Here is a 23491-nt window from a genome sequence, read left to right on the forward strand (position 1 = left end):
ACACACACACACACACACACACACACACACACACACACACACACACAGCTACAGAGATTTTTTTTTTTGGAAGACATAAACAATACCAGCCAGCACTTGTACTTCTGAAAACATAAATACATACATAGCCATATATATATGCACACATACGTAGGGGAGGCGTTCACAACACAGCATATATCTTATCTCTGTCTCACGAGAGGACCTATAGTGAATGATGTGCTGGTAGCAAGGAGCACATCTAGCACCCAGTATTGGTGCCATACTGAAGAACTCCTGATGGCCACAGGTAAAACAACTTGAGCCTCAGAATAAACAATGACTCTAAGAGTATAACTTTTGTGCAAAATAGGAATCCTTGAAAGAAAGCAAGGTTACCCTACAGAAAGAAAGACATGTAAAGGGCATGTGCAATAAGACAAGGATGGTGGTACTCAGCCTGTGATCTCAGTGTCTCAAGAGTAGAAGTAGGCAGATGAGAAATTCAAGGCCAGCTTCAGTTACATACTGAGTTTGCAGCCAGTCTGGTAAGGACCTGTCTAAACAGCAATAAATAGATAAACTTGCACAAACCCAAGCAACATAAGTGGCCTCCAGAAGCTAGAAACTACAAAAACACACATTTTCCCCTAGAGCCAAAGGAAAAGAATGCAGCCTCTGTTAAGATGTTTATTTATTAAAATATTTCATTTATTAATTTGGTGCACCATGGTACACAAAATGCAGGTCAGAGGACACTCTTTGGGAGTCCACTTTCTCCTTCCACCATGTGGGACCAGAGGATCAAACTCAAGTCATTATGCTTAGAGGAAGAACCTCAACCTACTGAACCATCTTCTCAGCCTGGTCTCCTAATCCTAGCGTAATGTCACTCTAACGGAAGTGCAAAAGTATTCATTTGTATGTTTGTTTTATAGCACAGGCTGGCCTTCGATTTGTTATATAACTAAGGATAGGGTTACACTCTTGTTCCTCCTGCCTCAACACCCCAAGTACTAGGATTACAGAAATGCACACAAGTGCCACCTTGGTCAGCCTCAAACAACAATCCCCTCCACCCACCAGACAGGGTCTCTGTGTAGCCCTGGCTGTCCTTGAACTCACTCTGTAGACTAGGCTGTCCTGAACTCACATGATCGGCCTGCCTCTGCCTCCCGAGTGCTGGGATTAAAGGCATGTGCCAACACAGCCAGCCTTCAAACAGCAATTTTTAAGATCAAAAATTCTAGTATAATATACTCTGATGCTGTAAGATTTAGATACTTATATGCTAAGGAATCACAGCAGGAAAGTACTAGAAGTCTCCGTTTTCCATGATTAAACCATTAGGCTTCTCTAAGAGCAGAACACTCTGTATGCGTAATAAAAACGCAATGCAAAACAAAACACACCACAGTCTCAAACGCAAGTGGAGCTGTCGCAGACAGAAGTTGGTGCTGTGTACTGTGATGGCAATGTACAAGGTCAAGTGCACCCACTGGGGCTCAGAACCAAGGCTGCAGTGAAGTCGTGAACTGTAGCTCAGGCAAGAGATATGGGAGACACTCAGGCTCACGACTTGTTTGCTTCTGAATTTTCTTTCTAGTAGCTGGGCAATCGGAAATCTTTTGCTTGTTGCTAACTTTTCAAGGCTCACACTGTGAACATAGGCAGCACTGTCTAGCCCACTGCTCCCACTCACTGAACTCAGCAAGATGTTGAGAAAGAATACAGCAAGGGTAACTCTAGACCACCTGGCTCCAGGCCCTTACCGGTAGATGGTGAGATGGGGAGAAAGAGGACGGTTTGAATTCAGGTTCTTATTCCAGAACCGCTCCATCTCTTCCTTGGCTGTGGTTCCTAAAGGCACAGCACTGAAATAAAACAAGAGGTTCAATAAGGCCTAAAGAACATATTTTACATAGCAAAAAGTATATTCTTAAAGTTTTATTTTCTTTTGAGCTGTGTGTGAGAGAGACAGAGTGTGTGTGTGTGTGTGTGTGTGTGTGTGTGTGTGTGTGTGTGTGTAGTACAGATGACTAAGGCCTCCGCAGGGTGTTGGACCCCACAGAGCTGGAATTATAGGCAAGGATGCTAGGAACTAATTTGGGTCCTCTGCAAGAACAGTATATGCTCTTAAGTTGTGCCATCTCTAGCCCCTGTCTTTTTTTAAAAAGGTACGGTTGGAACAGCAAGACTGCGCAGTGGGTGGAGGTGCTTGCTGACAAACCTGGTGGCCTGAACTTGGTCTCCCTGGACATGTGTGGGAGAAGAAAACTGATTCCCACAAGATGTCTTCTTATCTCCACCTGCATACCCACGAGCCCCACCAAACACACATGAATGAATTACATATATATACATACTATACATACGTGTGTGTGTGTACACACACACACACACACACACACACACACATATAAAAGGGCTGCAGAAATGGCTCAGAAGTTAGGAGCAGAGGCTGTTCTTTCAGAAGACCTGAATTTCATTTTCAGCACCCACAGGGTGTCACAACAGTAATTCCACTCCCCAGGAATGACTGAATGACTGTGGTACACAGACAAACATGCAGACAGAACAAAGAACAGAAAGATAAGGTGTCACATACCAGCAGAGGCAAGAAGTTTGGGAGTTCAAGGCTAGCCTGGACCACACAGTAAGTACAGGGCCAGCCTAGACTACACAGAGAAACTGACTCAAAAAAGCAAAAGAGTTCATGATGGCACAGACCTATAATCCTAATACTTGGTTGGTAGAAGCAGAAGGATCAGGAATTCTGTATCATTCTTATCTACGTAGCAAGCTCAAAGATAGCCTGAGCTGTCTTAAAATAAAACACAACAAAACAAAATAAAACTCAATCCTAAAAAAATAAAAACAAGAACAAAACATGAGAGCTAAGTACATTTACGAGCCTAACTAGGTTCTGCAGGGGGGAAAAAAAAAAGGTTGTTGTTCTATAGAGTACATTATTTGAGACAAAGAGAAAATCTGAAAATTAGCTGGTATCAGATATGAATTCATTAGTTAATTTCTTAAATGTAATGATTATGCTTGGATAATTGCACCTACCATTACATAAGCAAACAAAAATGTTAGTAACTGATGGATGTGGATGAAATGTGCATTGGCCCTGTCATGGCAGGTATGGCAGGGAGTGTTCCTAATGGCGGCACCACAGAGGCTCACACAGAAGGCTCACTTTAGACCAACATTATGTTGTGCAACACTGCAAGGCTCATCTCAAAAACAAACAAACAAACAACAACGAAGCCAACATAAAAAAAAAAAAGATGAACTGTTCTGAAAGTATAAGGTGGATGATATTGCTAAGGTAAAACCTTTTAAAAAATTGTTGAAGGCAATTGTTGACAACAAATAGAAATAAATATTTATCAGGGAAAAAATATATTTAAAAATCAAGTCCTGAAACTACTTGATATTAAAGGCTCTTTTGTTTGACACAGGGTCTCACTGTATAGCCCGGGCTGTTCTAGAACTCACTCTGTAGACCAGGCTGGCCTCAAACTCCCAGAGATCTGCCTACCGCCTCCTGACAGCAGGGACTAAAGGCATGTGCAACCACAAAAGCCTTCTACTGCCCTTTCATGAGGAAAAAAAAGTTAATAAAATATTCACAGAATTTGGAACTTACTTTCTGATATAAAGCTGAGAATTAAGGTGGGCTCGGAAGCAGTGACGGCCAACGTGTCTGCAAGAAATTCAAGAATACAAATTTAGAAACTACTACCAGCATATCAACTTCTCCACCTTTGTACTATATTATTAGTTATTATTATCATTATTATTCTATGATATAGGATTTCTTTGTGTGTGTAGCTCTGACTGGCCTCAAACTTTGAGTTCTACCTGATTCTGTGTGCTCAGTGCAGGCATTAAAGGCATGAGCCACCATGCCCAGCTCCTTTGTATTATATTAGATGTGGAAAGACTGACTGAAAAGACAGTTGAGGGTATAACTCAGTATAGAATGTATGCTTAACATGCATGGGATCCTGGGTTTAATCTCCAGCATTGCAAAAACAAAAAAAGCCAGAATAAGTAATTGGCAATGAAAAACACATAGTTTATATATAGCAGAGACCTGCTCCAAATGAATGAATTAAAACTTGAAGAACAAGCTGGGCATGGTGGTGAACGCCTGTAATCCCAGCACTCCAGGAGGCAGAGGCAGGTGGATTGCTGTGAGTTCGAGGCCAGCCTGGTCTACAAAGCAAGTTCAGGACAGCCAAGGCTACACAGAGAAACTCTTTTCTGGACTCTGAAGGTGCTAGGCATGCTACATGGACATATATGCGGGCAAAACCCATGCACATAAAAAATTTTTTTAAAATAATTTTTAAATTTTTATATTACATTTTATTTATTTGTGTGTGACTACATGCCACAACATACATGTGGGGATCAGATAACAACTTGCAAGGAGTTGGTTCTGTGTCCACCATATATCCTGGAGATTAAACTTAGGGAATCAGGTTTGCAAACCTGTAACCCCAATACTCAGGAGGCAAGACACAGGAAGACTGCTGTAAATTCAAGGTCAGCCTGTCTAAACAAGCAATTTCCAGGCCAGCCAGCTATATTAAGACCTTGTCCAAAAAGCCAAAAAGGAAAAAAAAAAAAAACAAAACAAAACTCAACAACACTCTTTAATCTCATAATTCCAACCAACACTTCCAAAACATTGAAGATGAGCACAGTGAAGTTCTGGAAATGAAAACGTTTACCTATACCAATATTTAACTAATTATTCACTATGTGTAAGGCATTGTGGAGAGTTAAGAGCTCATTAAGATCCAACAATCTGAGCCTAGCCACACACCTTTAATCCCAGCGCTTGGAAGGTAGAGGCAGGTGGATCTCTGGGTTCAAGGCTGGCCAACCAAGGGTTACACAGAGAAACCCTGTCTCAAAAAGCAAAACAAAAAAGATCCAACAATCTTGTAAATGGGTTCACGACGCACATCACTGATACCAGATGCACAAACATTTCAAGAGCCTTGCACTCTGTAACAGAGCACTAGAAGGCCCATTATTTGAAGGGAGAGAAATCCAACCACCCCTTCTTCAGTTCTCTCCCTTCCCTCTGGAGGCAAGAGGTGAATGCAGCATTGTGCACCAGGGCTCTCAGAAAGAAGTGGGAACAAATCTCTAAATCAACTGAATTGTCTGTGCAGTTGCAGGGCGCACATTCCTCACACCAAGCTAGGCCCAGCCACTCAGCTACACAGCAAGAGTTTGCAGATGTGGGTTGGAATCTACCGCATGTTCTGTCTAGTGCTATTGTTTCCCAAATACCAATGAGCGCTTTACACAAGGCCCCCACAGAAAAGGGCTGTGCAAACTTGATAACCTTAGTTGAAATACAAAAGTCTGTATCTATCCTTGTCTTTCATGTGAAACCAGAAACTTTGAAAAGACTTTCCACACTGGGAATGGATCGTAAAACGTTAACAGCTAGGAGCTAGTGGGATGGCTTGGAGTAAAGGCACTAGCCACCATGGCTGGTGATGAGTTGGACCCTTAGGATTCACAATTGTCCTCTGACCTCTACACACAAGCCATAGGACATGTGCACCCATGCACACCCACAATAAAATGAAAAAAAAAAAAATTATAAAAGGTTGTGTCTAGAAGCAAGCATTTTGTTTTGAGGCAGGACCTCACCCTGAGGCCCAGCCAGAAACTCACCATATAGCTCAGGCTGGCTTCACTCTTACAGCAACCCCCTTATCTTAGTCTAAGTGCTGAGACTACTGGTGTGACCCTTCACAAGCAGTTGATTAAGTCACATGTGTAGAATGGTGTGGCATATGGGCCCTGCGCAGATTCTCCTGTACCTACAATGCTTTCTGTGTTACTGATAGTGCCCAATATAATTTAAATGTTCCGTATATGTTATACCATGTGGTATAAGGGAATAGGGGTGGAGCTACCTCTACAGAGTCCAAATACAACCAAATGGGGAAAACTTACCTATAGATACAACCAACCATATGCCTACATGGAAACAAGACGTGAAGCAAACCATTCAGAGTAAGTGCGGGGACGAGAGTGTATATCTGAACGACAGAAGGCGACCACAGGGTAAACCTACAGTTTCACTCACAAGACTCAGTGCTTGGCAGGTAACAAACTCAAACTGCTCTCTGTAATTTTTTTTTTTTTCAAATATTTTCAGTCTCAGACAGGCTGAATTCAAGGAAGAACCCAAAGATGAAGACTCTAAACACTAACCCTGAAACTCCAAAAATAAATGTTTGGAACCAATATGACCATCTCAAACTGAATGTTAATTCATCAGCATGTGTTACATCAAAGAATTTGAAAGCATTCAACCATGGTCAAATAATTAGGAATGAAGGATGCAGCTCTGGAAAACCTGGTCCTGTCCTATCCCAGAGCAAAGGCGCCTATTAAGATGCACAGCAAGATGAAGGATAAAGATAACTGACCCCAACTCCCCAAGACTCAATTTTACTAAAACAGAATCCCTCTATTTTTATACTGCATGACTGAAGTAGAAAGAGAAATGAAAACACATTTAGGAGAATCAGGGACTGGAATCTCAACAGCACCAGAGCTAACTTTCCATAACAAATAATTTCCAAAAATAGGACAGACACAGTTTCCAAAAACTGTGTTGGGATTTGTACCAGAAATGTCACTAGCCCTTACAATTGTAAAGACTCTGGCAATGATACCTAAAGAGGGAAGAATTCTGAACAAAAGAAAATCTAGGCTAATTCTCTGGACAATAATCTGACTTTCAGAGAAAGGCGGGAATTGTCCGCCCCATCGCTCCTCGAAACTAAAATTAAGGCAAAAGAAAGAGGATTTCCTGGGACGCAGCAGAGACCCACTCGGGCTGCTACTGATAACCCTGGCATGGGAGGGACTCATTCGGAGGCCCGACAGTGCCCGCGGGTTGCCAAGCAGCAGAAGTGCCAGGAGTTAGGAGGACACACTAGGTCCTAGCTCCAGGGAGCCCCTCCCTCTACGGTCCCTAAATTCCCCCCAAACTGCAGGCCTAGGGGCCAGCCGATCTCGAAGTTAAGAGGAGTTTTTCGAGGCTCGGACCCGGGGGGGGGCCACAAGAGCAATTTGGGAAGAAGACTTAGGCGCGGGCGAAGCAGAAGGAGCGACGGCCGCGCCACTCGGCCACACGGAGTGACCTCTAAGCCCTTCCGCGGGAGGCGGGGGGAGCGTGCCCTAAGATTCCAGGGGCTCGGCCGAAACACCCACGGGTCCTTTCCCTGTCCCCGCACGGCACAGGCCGCTGTCACCCCGTGAGGGACTAGCTCGGGTTCTCCGACGGTCGCGGGCACAGACTCCCAGCCCCAGGCTAAAGTCACCTCAGCAACACCGCAGCCATCTTGAGTTCCGGCCTGGACGGAAGTGACGTCGCGCCCCGCGCCCCGCCTCCCTCCAGCGGCGGAGTGGTCAGGGGCTGTCATGTGACACTGTAGAATTTCGGGGCTAGACGCTCCTCTGGGTTCTGCAGTAACGGCTCTTTGTAGGTGGCGGTTTTTTGCGGTTCTTTCGTTTTTTGTTTTTTGTTTTTGTTTTTGTTTTGCGGTTCTTTGGTGTTCCTCTCTCACGCTAGTCTCTACAAAATCGCCGAGTGGTTCAAGTTAGTGCATTTACCTACCTGAGTGTTCATTTTGTACGGCTCGCTCTACCAGACAGCGGCTTCGCCCGAGAATTTCGGCGGTTCACTTCAACCGCCTCCTATCAAATTGTCCTAAAGATTTCCGAGTTCGCTGGCTGAGATGTTTCAAAAGTATAGGTTTTAGTAGACGTATAGGTTACAAAGTTAGTCTGATCCTTTCAGAGACACCCTAGGAAAAAAACCACATCGGGCTTCCTCTAGCTCTTAAGTGCCTCCTCACACTCCTTCAGCCCTAAGGAGGTGTTAGGCAAGCACTCTGCCTTTAAGCCATATCCCCAGCGAGATAATCACATTGAACCCCGATCTGGGTAGTAGAGAGTGTGGGGCGGGGCTGTCTGAGGGCCTTTCACAATCATTTTCAAGATTGGGATTTTCTCTAACCACCTCCATTAGGCCTGGCAATTCCAGAGCCTGAGCTGCAGCATGAACCAAACTCCCACTGGCCAAAGACAACGCTCCCTTGTTTCTTTTTCAGCGATATGTGGGTGACACCCACAGCCACAAGAACCTAGGGGTGTGGAGGAGAACCCGCTTTGATTTATATATACTGTATATAAATGGTTTTGAGGAATCCAAGTACAGAAATCTGTTGCAGTGTGCTCTCAACTGAGGAAAGAAAGTGAGCAAGTGAGAGAGGAATGAAACAGAATGCCAAAGTTCCTGACCCTGGGCCCTGGGGGGAGGCAGAGGGAGAAAGAATAAAGAGGGCAGCCTAGAGCAACTTATTCTGTAGCAAGTCTCTTTCGGTTGTATTAATATTCAGATCCCATTTATATTTAGCACTCTAGCACTCTCCTGCCTTTCTCCTTTCAGGATTTAAATAGCACAAATTCGCTTTTTCCCCCTGCATCGAATGAATAATATTATTTTGCACTTCTGTAATGTTAGACAAAGAAAGCACTTTCATAGACTTTAAGGACTGGAAGGGACCTTAGGGGTTCTCACATCCAAGTCTCCATTCAGTGCAAAGCGTCTCCTTTGCAACATTTCTTAATCTTCAAGATGGGTCTTCAAACGATGCAAAAATAAGTTTCATGCTGGGAGCAATGGTGGTGGCTGTAGTCCTGGCACTTAGGAGGCTGAAATAAGAGGATTGTGAGTTTGAAGCCACCCTCCAGAGACAGGGATAACAAAACAAAACAACAACAAAAACTGCTTTTGAAAGTTTAGTAAACAGGTTAGTCAATAGAAAATTGAACTTACTAGAACAAGTTTCTGCTATTCAACCCCCAGGCATTGCTGTAACCCTCTCAGGCTTGATGACACACCTGCAGTCCTAGTACTTAGGAAGTAGAGGCAGAAGGATCAGGTGTTCAAGGTCATCCTCAGCAACATATTGAGTTCCAAGTAATCTGGGCTACACAGACTGTATCTCAAAAACAAAAATAAGAATAAAATTCGATGAATGCCTCTTTAACTTTGCTTTTTTTCCCTTAATGTATATGGTGTTCCTCTTGCTTGTATGTCTGTGCACCCCCAGCTCCCCCTGGAACTGGAGTTACAGACCCTGTGAGCTGCCATGTGGCCGCCGGGAATCAATCCCCATCCTCTAGAAGAGCTGTAAGTCTTTCTAACTGCAGAGCCATCTCTCCAGCCCCATCACTTAGGTCTTTAATAATTTTGTTTAACATATATGTACTGTTGACTTTCAATCTATGAAAGTCCTATAGGAGATTCGAAGATAGAAGAATACTTTAACCTGTCCACCCCCCCCCCAAAAAAAACCTACAGCTTTAGCAAGGTCAGTAAAGAAACAAATATAAAAAGTAGTAAGCCTGGGGATGTAGCTCAGTTGGTAGAGTCCTTGCCTAGTATGCATGAGCCCTGGGTTCTACCCCCAGATCTACCTAAAACCACACACAGCAGTGCACACCTGTAATCCCAGATCTCAGGACCTATAAATACAAGGATCAGACGTAGAAGGTCATCCCTGCCTACAGAGCAAGTTGGAGGCTAGCCAGGAATGAGAAGAGGGGGTGGAGGAAGGAGGAAGGGAAAGAAAATATGCACGCCTACAAACAAAAAATATAGATAAGAGTGATGGATAGATAAGGAGAAAGAAGAAGCTAAAGTGGGAATATTGGTTACAATGTCCTATAAACATTTGCTCATGATGACTTTGTCCATGGAGTTTATAATCAAGCGTCTACTTAGTATTCCATGATCAAAACCTCGTGTTAACCACAAAGCCCACAAGAAGTGTGATCTGAGATGCGTGGAAGGTATGAAGAGACTGTTGGCTTCACACAGAGAATGCATGTGCCTATAATGTCCCGTTAGCAAGACTAAGCTGGGAATGGTAGTGGAAGTCATGTACTTCCAGCGCCCAGAAGGCAGAAACCAAATCACCACAAGCTCCAGGACTGTCTGATCAAAATAGTGAGCTCAGGTCATCCAGGAATATAACATACAAATAATGTAGAGCCTGTCTTAAGCAAACTCAGCTTCCATAGCCTACACTATAGCTGATGGAAATAAATCACACTGAAATCCAGACTGTGGGGCTCAGGGGCCAAGAGTGCTTGCTGTTCTTGCAGAGGACCCAGGTTAAGTTTCCAGCACCAACGTGGCAGCTCACAACTCTATATAACTCCATTTCCAGGGTATTGAACACACATTTATACACATGCAGGCAAAACAGTAGAACACATAAAGCAAAATAAATAAATGTAAAAAGAAAAGAAATTCAGATTTCAAACATTAAGCTGAACTCTTTTTTGTTGTTGTTTTTGTTTGAAACGGGCTCTCTCTCTATAGCCCTGGCTGTCTTGGAACTCACTAAGTAGGCAAAGATAGGCACAAACTCACACAGACATGCCTGCCTCTGAGTGCTGCAGTTAAAGGAGTACGCCACCACACCCCATAAGCCAAACTTTTTTTCAATACAGTTTCTTTAAATAAGCAGTGTAGATCAAGGTCTGTGATCCAAAGTAAGAGAAATGGGGGGGGGGGTGAGAGGGTGGCATTTTCGACGAAAAGCATAATCAGATGACCCTAAGGAGGCAAGAAAAAGGACCAGCCCGCTGAATATCTCCAAAAGATTATGTTTGCCAGATTTGTCTTAAACTCAGCTCAACTGCATAATTTGTGGTAATGGGAGAGGAAAAAAAAAACAAAACAAAACAAAACAAAAATCAGCTCTGGGGCTTGGAGAGAGCTCAGAAGCTAAGAGCACTCGCTGTTCCTCTGGAAGACCTGAGTTCAGTTCCTAACATTCACATGGTGGTTCACAACCATCGCAGTTCCAGGAGATGCCCTCTTCTGGCTTTTACAGTTGCCAGGCACACACATACATGTGGGCATGCACTTACACATGTACCAATAAATAAATTGTAAAAAACAAAATGAAAGAAACCCTCAACTCTGGTCATGTAGATGTTTGGAAGATCTACATGAGATTGTCTCTGATAGCCCAGGTTGGCTTTGAACTCCTGATCCTCCTGCTTCCACCTCCCAAGCACTAGGAAGCTAGGCATAAAGCACAGCTGACTTTCCATCTCTAATTCTACCCCTCAGTTCTTCTGGAGATGCTTACAGTGTACTAGATTAAACTTGGCATCTTTGGTCTGTCATTTGAGACCTTCAGCCTTCCTGCCCAGACTTGTTTCTTACTGTGCCCTTTCACGGTCCCCCACACCCAATCAAACATGGACTACATTATCTGTTCTACATATACCCAGCACTTCACAAATACCTCTCTCTCGCTCTCTCTTTTACTTTCACCTCTGCTCTTACCTTTGCTGTTCCATCTAGCCATCATCCCCTCCACTCCCTTTTTTAAAATGGCACTTATCTTTCAAGGTCCCTATATAACATTGCTTCTTACACCTGACTACTCTTTCCTTTGAACTTCACATATTAAGTTGATATTCCCAGCGTTCTGTTCATTGGCTGTTGATGAGTTTGCCTTCTGGTTCTCCCCTCTGCCTCCTCAAACTAGATCTTGAGCTTGCAGGAAGAACTGAATCATCATTCTCATACGGCCACTGTCATAGTTCCCAAATAGACAACAGGCCGGGCAATATGCGGTCTTGATCATCTAAACTGCAGCCTAGCATAAGGCACTGAGGGTTTCCTAACAAAAGAGGAAAAATCTGAGCGTCTTCCTGGAAGTGCCCCGGCAGGGAAAAGCTTCTATCTGGATAGAATCTTCCAGGATGCAGGGAGATGGAAAAAGTTGTTCCCCGAGGACCTTGTCCTCTCTAGCAGTTTACAGTGTTGCCATAGCAATCGGAACACCCTAATTTGGGAGTGCTCAGGAAAAAAAAAAAAAAAAAATCTTGTCTCTAGGTTCTAGGGCTCTCAGGCAAGAAGGCTAAGAAGAAATCCTTTGCCATCGCCTTTTGGATTTAAGTTTCTCAGCTTATCTATTCCTCAGAGAAAGTGTGTCTAAGTCTGTTTTTCTGTCCCTGTCCCTCACCCCCCAACATTCCAGCCTAGGATAAGGGGAGGTCGGGATACACAAAGCTCTCTGTGTAATGGGTGGTATGTGTGCCCCAACCCCTCCACCCAGAGTATACAATGCCCCTTCTGCTCCATGCCCTCTGTCACCCTCCCCACCACCTCCCAACTGCACATGCCAAGCTGCAATTGGTCATCGGCTCAGGACAGCCCCCTCATGCTGGTGATCCAGGGCATTTTAAGCAGGTTCCAGAAAACACCGCTCAGTTCCTTGTCCCCCACTCTCTCCACCCCACAGATGCTCTGGGCCCTAGCCCCTACCCCAGCTATGGCTCCCGGGGCTCCCTCAGCCAGCCCCAGCCCTATTCTGGCTGCCCTGCTCTTCTCTTCTCTGGGTAAGTGGAGCCACTGAGTCCCAGAAGCCTGAAATTCTGGTGCTCTCTTGCAGCTTTTCCTATCCTTACACCCTTCACAGCCAGCAAGGAAGAACAGGAAGGTGATGCTATGTTTAGGTGTGAGGAAGGAAGGTATAGATCATTTAAGGGAAGCAGGAAAGGTATTTCCCAAAAAGACATGGGGAAAAAAAAATCACAGAGAGCTTCCCTGAGCACCCAAGTTGGAAACCAGTCAGATGCCCCCAGATCCATGCTGATAGCCTGTTGGGAAGCAAAAAGAATGTGGGAGAGAGCAGAACTTAATACTGGGTTCTGGCCCCCTTTCATTCCCTAGTGGCGCAAGAGCTGCCCAATCTTGATTTCCCAGAAGAGGAAGTCAGGGAGTATGAACTAACGAAGGAGCCCTCTGTAGCCTCAGCTTCTTAGGTGAAATTTCTGCTTGTGACCTCTTATTTATAATGTCAGCGAATCCTACTGACAGTGAATCCCAGTAAAGCAATCTTTCTTAACTTGGCCAGCCTTTTCCTTTACCTCTGGCAGATGTTGAGTGAGCAAGAGAACGTGAAAGCAAGGATAATTAAGAAGATCCTTTCAAACTGCCTTGCATTCTGTGCAAGCAGTAGGCAAGCTGGGGTAAGAGCGTGGGGGATGAACAGCAGGAGGGGGGAACAGTTAGAAAATCCAAGGTTCCTTCCTCAGTCAAGTTCAACTCATTGTAAACCAAAGACTTAGACTTTTCTGGTTTATAATGGACTATTCTGTGATACCACAAGATAACATTGAAGATAGGAGGTTGGGGAAGGCCTTGGTAAAGAAAAAAAGGAGCTGGGGAGTCTAAGGGGGCAAAAGAGCTCTGTTTCAGCCACAGAACTACTGAGCAGAGTTGAGAAAAACAAAGATTGATGATATAATGGGAGGAATAGTCAGAACCAATAAATAACCCTCTTTGTTATATTGGGGATTCCCAAGAAGGCCCTAAGACGGAATTCCCAGGAGGTAAGTAAAAGACATTGCATGCCGAGGTGGGAGATTCCAGACAATGGGGGTGAGCGCGGGTGTTGCATGAACCCCAGCAGTGGTTAGACAATGCGATTTTGTGTGGTTGATTCCTTCTAAAGAACAGAAAAGTCTACAGTTGTCCCCAGCCAGGGCCAGCCCACACACATAGTCTCCCTGGAATGACTCTCCCTGTGTGGGTGGGTATAGGGGTGGCACTGGGCCAAGATGACCAAGAAGAGGGTGAAGATAGGTGGACCACAGAGATTCACCTGAGTGCTGGACTTGGGGGTCTTCTTCTTTATCTAGCTTCTCCTGACAGTAATGTGAAGTTCTTCCTCCCCTAGATCCCCAGGCAAAGGCAACCTTAATAGCAACCAGGGATGCAGCTGGCAGGTGTGAGAGTTGTGCCCCAGCAAGAGGACTTGCTTTCTTCTTCCTCTTCTTTTTCTCCTCCTCCAATTCCTCTTGCTCCTCCTTCTTCTTTTCTTCTAGCAAGAATTTGAATTTTCTGTACTGTGAAATGCTATACAGCTGCTAAAAGTAGGATTGATATCTATGAGTCAGCATGGAAAAAGCTATCCCAGGTACATACATTCTTAATTCAAAACAAAAATTAGAATATAATGCAATATATTATATATACATTACATTTTAAAGAGCTCCACAAAACAAATTTAGTCATTTGTTATAAGTACAGATGTAGCTTGAATTTATTACATTTATATTGAGTTTGATATAAATAGAGAAAATATATTTACAATGGTGATTCTATCTGGATAGAGACTTTAGGAAAGAAATTGGTTGTTAGAGTGAGTGTCAGAGTTACCTTTATCTGTATTCATAAGCATGTATGCATGGCACGGTGATGCATGTGTTTAAAGCCCAGCACTTGGAAGGTAGTGGCGGGCAGATCTCTGCGAGTCTCAGGCCAGCCTGGTCTATGTATTGAGTTCCAGGACATCCAGGGCTATATAAGACCTTGTCTTACAACAAACAAACTCAGTATATCTTCCCTGGGTGATTTTGTTAAACTCTTCAAAACCCTACATCTAACAGCTAGCTTAAGAGTTGGATATCAACCGTCGGCACATGCCTGTAATTCCAGCATTCGGAAGGCCGAGGCAGGAGGGTAATAAGTTCTCGGAGGGCTTGGGCCACATAGGAAGACTGTCTCGAAAGAAAGAAGGAAAGGGAGACAAACAGGGGAAATGAAAGTTGAAAAGGGAAAACAACCCACCTTCTAGAATCTTAAAGAAAAGCACCGATTTCATTTCCTCTACACCTAAGATCTCCCATCCAAGTTCTAACCCGACCTGACCCTGCTTAGCTTTGAAGAGCAGGCAAGGTTCCACTCACCCAGGGTGGCATGGCTGTAGACCTGAGTGATATTCTTTATGCTGAGACCTTGAGCAGATGCAGCGTTTACGTTCACTAAAGGCGTTAGCCCAGACAGAAGTAGGCCTCAGAATACTTGTTTCTTTGCTAAAGCCTCACCCATGTCTTAGCCCTTGCCGGCTGACTGGCCTCAGCTCCTTAGTATGAGGGACTGAGCCCACATGTGTATCTTCTTTCCCTCTGCTTGCAGTGCTGTCCCCAACGCTGGCCATTGTGGTTTACACAGACAGGGAAGTCTACGGTGCTGTGGGCTCCCAGGTGACCCTGCACTGCTCCTTCTGGTCCAGTGAATGGGTCTCCGATGACATCTCCTTCACCTGGCGCTACCAGCCTGAAGGGGGCCGAGATGCCATTTCGGTGAGTTCATGGGGGGGGACCCTGGGGTTAGACACCAGGCAGGTACTTTCAACAAAACAGAAAACAGAACCCGGGCTACAGAAGGGAAACTATTTGACGAGCCATAAACCCAACTGTAGCAAGGTGAGTTCAGTTTTTGTCTCCTTGCCCCAGACCTGTATGCACTGCCCTCCCTCTCACAGGCCAGGATCTGTTACCAAGAGTCTGGAGCCAAGTTTTGACAGCTTTGCACACTAGGGCCCTCTCACCCAGCTCCCCTCCTTCCTCACAGATCTTCCACTACGCCAAGGGACAACCGTACATTGACGAAGTGGGGACCTTCAAAGAGCGCATCCAGTGGGTAGGGGACCCTCGCTGGAAGGATGGCTCCATCGTCATACACAACCTAGACTACAGTGACAACGGCACGTTCACGTGTGACGTCAAGAACCCACCAGACATAGTGGGAAAGACTTCTCAGGTCACACTCTATGTCTTTGAAAAAGGTGTGAGGAGGGACAAGGGACAGGGTTCTGGGAGGCAGCTCTTGGAGGATGGACAGACTGTGGGAAGGGCAAATGGCCTCAACTAATAGGAGGTGCAAGCCTTTAATCCCAGCTCGGGTAGGCTGAGGAAATTATTGCTTGGGTCACATAGTGAATTCAAGACCAGCCTGGGATATAGAGCAAAACTGGGATGAGGCGGGGGACAGGGGGTGGGGGTGGGGGTGGGGTAGGTATGAAGGTTCTGACCGTAATCCCAATCTTCCGGTGATGGAAGCAGATTGATCAAAAGTTCAAGACCATGTTTTTTTGGCAAGTAGCCAAAAACCACTTAAAAGCCAACCCGGGCTGCGTGAACCATGCCCCCCCCCCCCCCAATCCTATAAGATACTAGTAAAAACCAAAGACTCTGAGGAGAGAGGCAGAATGCAGCCGGGCTAGAAATCTCACATTTCCAATGTCTGGAGACAAGCGCAGAGAGAAACAACAGAGATACGGGCTTCTGCTCCCCCTCGACCCTCGTGCTTCTTTTCCCTCGCTTCCCAGTGCCCACTAGGTACGGGGTGGTGTTGGGAGCCGTGATCGGCGGCATCCTTGGAGTGGTGCTGTTGCTGCTGCTGCTCTTCTACCTGATTCGGTACTGCTGGCTGCGAAGGCAGGCTGCCCTGCAGAGGAGGCTCAGGTAAGGGGGCGGGGCCTCTATCCCGGATCCCCAAAGGAACGAGGAAGTTGTGTGTGTGCCGCGAGGCCAATCCTCCCGCAACCTCTCTCCCCACAGTGCCATGGAGAAGGGGAAATTTCACAAGTCTTCGAAGGACTCCTCGAAGCGCGGGCGGCAGGTTAGAGGGACAGGAGGCTGGGGAGGAGAACGCTGGGATCTCCGGCACAGCCTCGAGGGACGGGTGGGCTTGTTGAAAGCCCGAGGCTGACGGGTGCAACCCTCCCCGCAGACGCCAGTGCTGTATGCCATGCTGGACCATAGCCGAAGTGCCAAAGCTGCCAGTGAGAAGAAGTCTAAAGGGCTGGGGGACTCTCGCAAGGATAAGAAATAGCGGTTAGCGGGCCGGGCGGGGGGTCGGGGGCCTGCAACGGAGTCCTCCAAAGGCTCTCAGGTGGTGGTCATCGAGATGGAGCTTCGCAAAGATGAGCAGAGCGCGGAGCTCCGGCCTGCAGTCAAGTCCCCCAGTAGAACCAGCCTCAAGAACGCCCTCAAGAACATGATGGGCCTGGACTCGGACAAGTGACCGTCACATCCAGTCCCTGTCAGAGCAGGGGGACCTAGGCTCCTCTTTTCCCAGGTCTAGGTGCTTTCCTCTTGCTCCTCCTGCCCTGCCCTTACCTCCCAATGAGATGTAAAGTTTCATTCCAGCCTTCCTTTCCAAGTTCTTGTATTTCCCCTTCATCACCTTCACCCCTCGGCTTTCCGGGAGCCGAGGGACTAACCCCACTCCTCACCTGCCCCATGGGCTGTGTGTTTGGTGCCTGTCCTTCAGGCACCGAGAAGAAAGGGACTTTGATAGCCTCTGCCCAACCAATTCAGGCCGCTTGGCCTTGCCGTTCCCCCATCCCCAGCTGATGGCCTGGCTCCTTCCTGCTCTCCTTTCCTTCCGGCCCAGTTCCACACTCCACCCTCGGGCTCCAGTCCACGCCGTCCAGATCAGACTCCATCAGGGCTTATTTAAGTTGTTGAGCATTTATATTATTTGTTCATCCATTCTTTTGTTTGTTTACCTGAGACCAGGCCCCCATGACTGAGGACCAATGACGTCATGTGGTTTTGCCGTACCCCACCCCCCTTAATAAGTCTTTACTGGAGAGCCAGCCAGCCCAAGCAGAGAGACCCTGATGCTCAGCCCTCAGCTACATGATTGATGCCCTCTGACCACTCTGGAGCACGGTTCTGGGACTCAAGATTTGGGGAAGGGGAGAGAGAAAATGGATCCTCGCAGGTCAAGGGTGGAGAAAGGGGCTTTAAGAGATGTCTTTAAAGTGAACAATCAGACAGAAACACAGAAGAGACCAGTAAGAGGAGGAGGGAAAGGAAGTAGTTGCTCTCCCGGCACAGGGGATTGTTAAGGACTTTTCTACATTCTGTACATTTCTTCTCCCACCTCCAAATGCCCTTCAACGTTTAATAAAAACTGACATTTCCAGAAGCTGCTGCCTCTGTCTTGAATTTTCTAGTCCTCATAAGACAGCCCCTCCTCCTCTCTCATTCCCGGGCCGAGTTTCTTCCTCGTTAGCTGCTTTTAGCTGTCAGGTTCCATTTTATGGTATTGGCCCCAGGGGAAAACTCTGAGATAGCCTCACAGGTACATTTATGGATTAAAAACTTCCAGTGAGCTTGTAGAACGTCCTGGTTTGCTTCAGGCTCAGCGTTTACATGGGTGGAAACACAACAGCTTTCTTTGCACGCTAGCCACTCGCTGACTGTGTGCCCCAGAATGGTTACTTAGCTTTGGTAAGTTTGTTTTGCCCCTCATAAGTTCGGGGGATCATTCTACCCACCCTGCACACTTCCCAGACCATCTGTGAGGATCAAGTAAGAGACTTGGTCTATGGAAACCTTTATAAGCTATAAGCATATTTATAGCATATATGCTATATGCATGTAATGTGCATATTATATCATATGACTAACATATTAAGGATCAGACCCTTACAAATGTTTCTAGTCTTGCCTGAGGGAGTTCACCTGAGGGGATGAATCAGAGCACCCACTCACAACCACCTGTTATTTCAGCTCCAGGGGGTCTGACACCCTCCTCTGGGCTCTGTGGGCAACAGGCAGGCATGTGGCATACAGACATACATGTAGGAGAAACACCCATACAAATAAACAATTTAAAAAAATAAAAGAGTGCACTTCATAAACTAGCACAGATCGCATTCACACTTACAAATATGTGCACGTAGAACTTTATGCGAAGCATGGCAGTGCATACAGACAATCCCAGCACTTGGAAGGTACAGTCAAGACCATCTCTGACTAAACAGCAAATTAAAGTTCAAGGCCAGCCTGTGCTACAAGAGGCCCTGTTTGAAAACCAACAACGGCAACTCCATTTTGTTTGTTCTCTATTTTAGATACACTGTTAATACCTGACTAGCCAGTTTATTGATAATGTCAATTCAGAAATGTCATTAATACACTGGAATCTTTCCGTGACTGTGTGAAAATGTGTGTAACAGTTTCTCCTGTGGGCTGGGGGTGGGTTCCTGGTTGCAAAAGAGAGAAAACAGCTCCAAGTCATTCTCCCTGTTAAATCAAAGATGTGATTGGTTTTGCCAAACCCAAGAGTGTCTATTCACTTGAGAATATCTTTTACATATTTTAATTTTTTATTTATTATCAGTTTTTAAGTTGTGCGTGCGTGTGTGTATGTTCACACACATGTGAATGCTAGTACTTGAGGAGTCCAGAGAGAGCATTAGATTTCCTAGAGCTGGAATTACAGGCCATTGTGAACTGCCTGATGTAGGCATTGGGGCCTGAACCTGGGTTTTCTGTAAGAGCAGTACCCAGACAAACTACTGAGCCAGCTCTCCAGCTGCCCAAAAGGATTCTTTTTTTTTTTTTTTTAAAGATTTATTTATTACGTACACAATGTTCTGCCTGTATGTATACATGTATACCTGCATGCTGGAAGAAGGCACCAGATATCATTATAGATGGTTGTAAGCCACCACGTGGTGGCTGGAATTTGAGCTCAGGACCTTTAGAAGAACAGCCAGCACTCTTAACCTCTGGGCCATCCCCCCCCCCCCCCCCCCCCACAAATGATTCTTAATAAAAAGACATTGGGACAATGTAGGGAGGAAAACCAAGATTTTATTTCACACTATATAAAAAATAAAATGTAAATATAAAGTGTGCTGATACACGACAAATTCTAGCATTCAGAAGGCTGGAAGGTACAGGGATTCATAGGAGTTCAAGGCTAGCTAGTGTAGTGTGATTTATTTTGTGTGCCTGGCCCTTTAAAGGATCCCCAGCCGACCTTATGCCCTTCAGCGCTGGTTGGCTCTTGGACTTCTGGGTACAGGAGAGCCAGCAGAGGCTGAGAGAGATTGAGGAGGATGGAAGTAGGACTGGAGTAGGTTTAGAGGGTAGACTTAGAGGGTAGGCTTAGAAAAGACAGCTGGTACAGAAAAGAGAAGAGAAGAGATTGAGCAGAGTGAAAATAGGATACAGTTGAAAGTGAATTAGGCTAGCAGAATGAGAAGAGAAGAAAGACAGTTTGGTGACAGTTGAGCGAGGAGAAGCTGAGCTGAGCCTGAGAAGATATTGTTAGAAGACAGTTAGAAGAACCCACACAAAGTGAAAAGAGAAAAAGAGAGAGAGAGAGAGAGACTTAAAGCTACAAGCTGGGGTAACAGAACAAGACCTTATGTTAAAAAACAAAACAAAAACCAGAATTACAGTCCCAAGCAGTAAGTAAGTCCTAAACAAATACACATATGAGTATCATTAAATGGACTCAGCAGGCCTTGTTTATACATATCACACACACACACAAACATACACACACACCAATAATTAAAGAAGAGGTCATGAATTTAAGGAGTGAGGAGACAATTATTTTTTTTTCTTTTCATCACTTTACATTTCTGTCGAAGCTCCCTCCCTCCCCCAGGTCCTGCCTTCCCACCCTCTTCCCCCTCACCTTCTTCTCAGAAAAGGGGAGTTCTCCCCACCAACCTGCTTTAGCACATCAAGTCACTTGCATCAGGACTGAGCACATTGTTTTCCACTGAGGCCCACCAAGGCAGCCCAGCTAGAGGAAAGTGATCCAAAAGCAGGTAACAGAGTCCATGCCTGAGACAACCCCTGTTCTACTTGCTAGGGGACCCTCATGAAGACCAAGCTGCTTATCATCTGGGTATGGGTATGGGACCTAGGTCCAGTCAATGCATGCTCTTTGGTTGGTGCTTTTAGCCCCTATGGCCCCTACTTAATTGACTCTGTTGGTCTTCTTGAGGCGTTCTTGTCCCCTCTGGGTCCCTCTGTCCTTCCCAGCAACTCTTCCACAAGACTCCCTAAGCTCTGCCTAATGTCTGGCTGTGGGTCTCAGCATCTGATTCAATCAGCTGCTTGGTGCCCCACGGAAGATGGTTATGCTAGTCTCCTGTCTGCAAGCATAGCAGAGTATCGTTAATAGTGTGGGGCTGGCTCTCTCCCATGGGGTGAGTCTCAAGTTGGGCCGGTCATTGTTTGACTCTTCCCTCCATCTTTATCCATCTTTATCCTTACTCACTTTGTTGACATGATAAATTTTGGGTCGAAGGTTTTGTGGGTGGGTTGGTGTCCTACTCCCTCCACTGAAAGTCCTGCTTGGGTATAAGAGGTGGCCAACTCAGTCTCCATATCCCCCACTGCTAGGAGCCTCAGCTAGAGTTACCCCAATAACCCAAGGGAGAAAAATATGAAAAGTCTGTGAAGTTGAGAGATGCCTGCAGTTTTATCACTTTGGAGAGAATGAGACAGGAGGATTACCATGAATTCAAGGTCTAGAAGCCAAGAGAGAGGGGGGCAGAGAATATCTGCTTAAACTCCACAAAGGGAAGGCCTTTAAGCAACACAGGAAACAGAAAACTCACACAGGAAATACTTTAAATTTTGACCTCTTTTTGGCAGAACGTGCTATCGTAAACATTATAAACAGAATCCAAAAGTTAATCGGTAGTGATGGAGAAAAATATAATGCATTTTAATAGTTTCCAAACTTGCACCTCTATCGACAGCCTCGTTCACCGGCTTCCCTATCTGACAAAGCCATCTGAACATGTCTAGTGTGGTGCATTATCTACAATATGTCCATTCTCTCCCTTCAGCCTACTACATTCATGTCTCCATCACTCCACTTAAATTATGTTCCTCAAAGGCCATCACTGATATCCATGTTAAATATGCTTCTGGAATAGCATGGTGTGTGTGTGTGTGTGTGTGTGTGTGTGTGTGTGTGTGTGTGTGTGTTGTCTGTGTCTACTGTGTTTATGGGTGTTGTGTATTATTGGTGATTGTGAAGGGTTTAAGTTAGCCTGAACATAGCTCCATTTTGAAATAGAGATCTTGACTGGGAGCTGAATTCAGGTACCAGGAAATATCACAGAATGTCCACCTGGCAGGAAACAAAGTTAACTCTCCTAGCAACAGCCTCCAGGAAATAATACAGAATAAATGCTTCATAGAAAATAGAGACAATCTCCCTGGCAATAATCAATGGGAATCAGTTGAGAATCGGGTGGGAAAATTCTCCCCAATGTTTCAGATATGGTTTAGAAAAATAGCCACTGTGATCATATGCCTTAGCCGTTGTGATTGTGTGCCTCAGAAAAGGTCACCCTGCCCTGCTAAACTTTACCCAATTCTGTAACACCAAGACTTGTGCCCCCCTGCTTGCTGCCATGGAAACTCCTGATCACAGACTTTCCCTTTAAAAATCTTGTTCACTGAGAGCTCGGGGTCCCACTTCTCTACTGCTGCATCAGAGAGACTTGGGTCCTGAGTTCAATCGTTCTCGTAATAAAGCTCTCTTGCAATTGCATCTAGTCGTCTCCTGGTGGTCTCTGGGGGTCCCGTGAACCTGGCATTACAACTGAACCTAGGGCCTTGTGCACTTGAACCAAGGGCTCTGCCACTGGCTACATCACTAACCCCTGTTGTCAAAATCAATGGTTACTTTTGAGTCTTTGTCATCTCTCAGGAGTGCTCAGCATTTTCAACCATTTTCTCCTTTGGGTAATGGTTTACCTTGTTGCTTCCTTGAGATACATTCTTCTGCTTTTTTTGTTTTGTTTTGTTTTTATCTATTTGAAAAATGCACGAATAAACTTTATAGCACAGATTGCGATTTTCTTTTGTTTATCCCACACATTGTGTGTTTATTCACATTAATGCTAAATTTTCCACAAGGCAAAAGTCAATTAGAGATGAATATTCTTTTCCACCTTGTTATTTTTGAAGTTTTGCATCTAGATTTATTTGTTTTATGTGTGTGAGTCGTTTGCCTGCTTCTGTCTATATGCACATACAAGTACCTATTGCCCAAAGAGTTCAAAAGAGGGCATCAGATCCCCTGAAACTGATGTTAGGAATCAATAAGGTTTGTTTGTTTGAGACTGGGTCTCACACTCTGTCCCAGACTGGTCTTGAATTTACTATATAACTTAGGCCGACTTCAAATCCTTCAAGACATCAAGCTCAAGTCATCAGTCTCTGAGGTGAGTGTCCTCAACTGCTGAGCCATCTCACTGACCCCAGTGAGACTTTTCAAGGGTGTAGAATACTTTTGCATCACCCAGACCATTTTATTACTGTCTGGCATCCTTGCTTTTTTCTTAACTCTTAACTGTAGAGTCACACATACAATTATTATTATTTTTTAATTTCAAAACAAAACAAACAAAAACCCCATAAATTCTTGAAAGTTTCTCTAGAGGGCAGTATATCTGTTGTGAACTCTTCAGAAGTGTAAAATAAGGCCTCAGGCCCTCCTAAAGGCTAGAGAAAGAACCGAGACAGTGTTAACCTGGCGTGAGCCTCCTGTTGCTTTTTTCTATCTGGGCATATCAGCTCTTCTGAGACCCACTTATCTATCTATTTTACTTCCAACTACTTTTAACTTCAGAGAGCCTAGTCATACATTCCCTGCAGCAACAGGGGCGGCATCTGGATGAGATTAGAAATCTGGTAGTCAGCTAAAGTCAGGACAGGGTCCTCCTGAGAAAGAAGAAAGAGGGGTCTAGATCATATGTATCATGAACGCAGGACCAACTAGGTATTCTGG

The 23491-nt window shown here is 45.3% G+C and overlaps 2 protein-coding genes across 2 annotated transcripts in view; one reads left to right on the top strand and one right to left on the bottom strand.

Annotated features, from left to right (window-relative positions):
• The window catches only part of Sdhc (succinate dehydrogenase complex subunit C), an 18421-nt gene extending 11009 nt beyond the window's left edge, over positions 1–7412 (bottom strand). Inside the window, exons 1-3 of the mRNA XM_055613277.1 lie at positions 7356–7412; positions 3635–3691; positions 1752–1853 (exon numbers count right to left, since the gene is read on the bottom strand). Of these exons, the coding sequence (XP_055469252.1) occupies positions 1752–1853; positions 3635–3691; positions 7356–7375 (179 nt within the window). The 5' untranslated portion in view covers positions 7376–7412. The remainder of the gene's footprint in view (positions 1–1751; positions 1854–3634; positions 3692–7355) is intronic.
• Positions 7413–12371: 4959 nt separating this feature from the next.
• Mpz (myelin protein zero) lies at positions 12372–17857 on the top strand. The gene is made up of 6 exons (XM_055613280.1): positions 12372–12468; positions 15053–15219; positions 15491–15704; positions 16248–16383; positions 16480–16540; positions 16652–17857. The coding sequence occupies exons 1-6, from the start codon at positions 12372–12374 to the stop codon at positions 16751–16753; spliced, it is 777 nt and encodes a 258-aa protein (XP_055469255.1). The 3' UTR covers positions 16754–17857.
• Positions 17858–23491: the final 5634 nt, after the last annotated feature.

Source organism: Psammomys obesus, unplaced genomic scaffold (genome assembly GCF_907164565.1).
Source record: "Psammomys obesus unplaced genomic scaffold, mPsaObe1.curated_primary_1811, whole genome shotgun sequence".
NCBI lineage: Eukaryota > Metazoa > Chordata > Mammalia > Rodentia > Muridae > Psammomys > Psammomys obesus.

Excerpts from the sequence above, each read along its gene's own strand:
- Mpz (XM_055613280.1), top strand. The coding sequence starts at position 12,372 with ATGCTCTGGGCCCTAGCCCCTACCCCAGCTATGGCTCCCGGGGCTCCC. Across the intron at positions 15,220-15,490 it reads GGGGCCGAGATGCCATTTCG|ATCTTCCACTACGCCAAGGG; the intron begins GTGAGTTCATGG and ends CCTTCCTCACAG. Across the intron at positions 15,705-16,247 it reads ACTCTATGTCTTTGAAAAAG|TGCCCACTAGGTACGGGGTG; the intron begins GTGTGAGGAGGG and ends CTCGCTTCCCAG.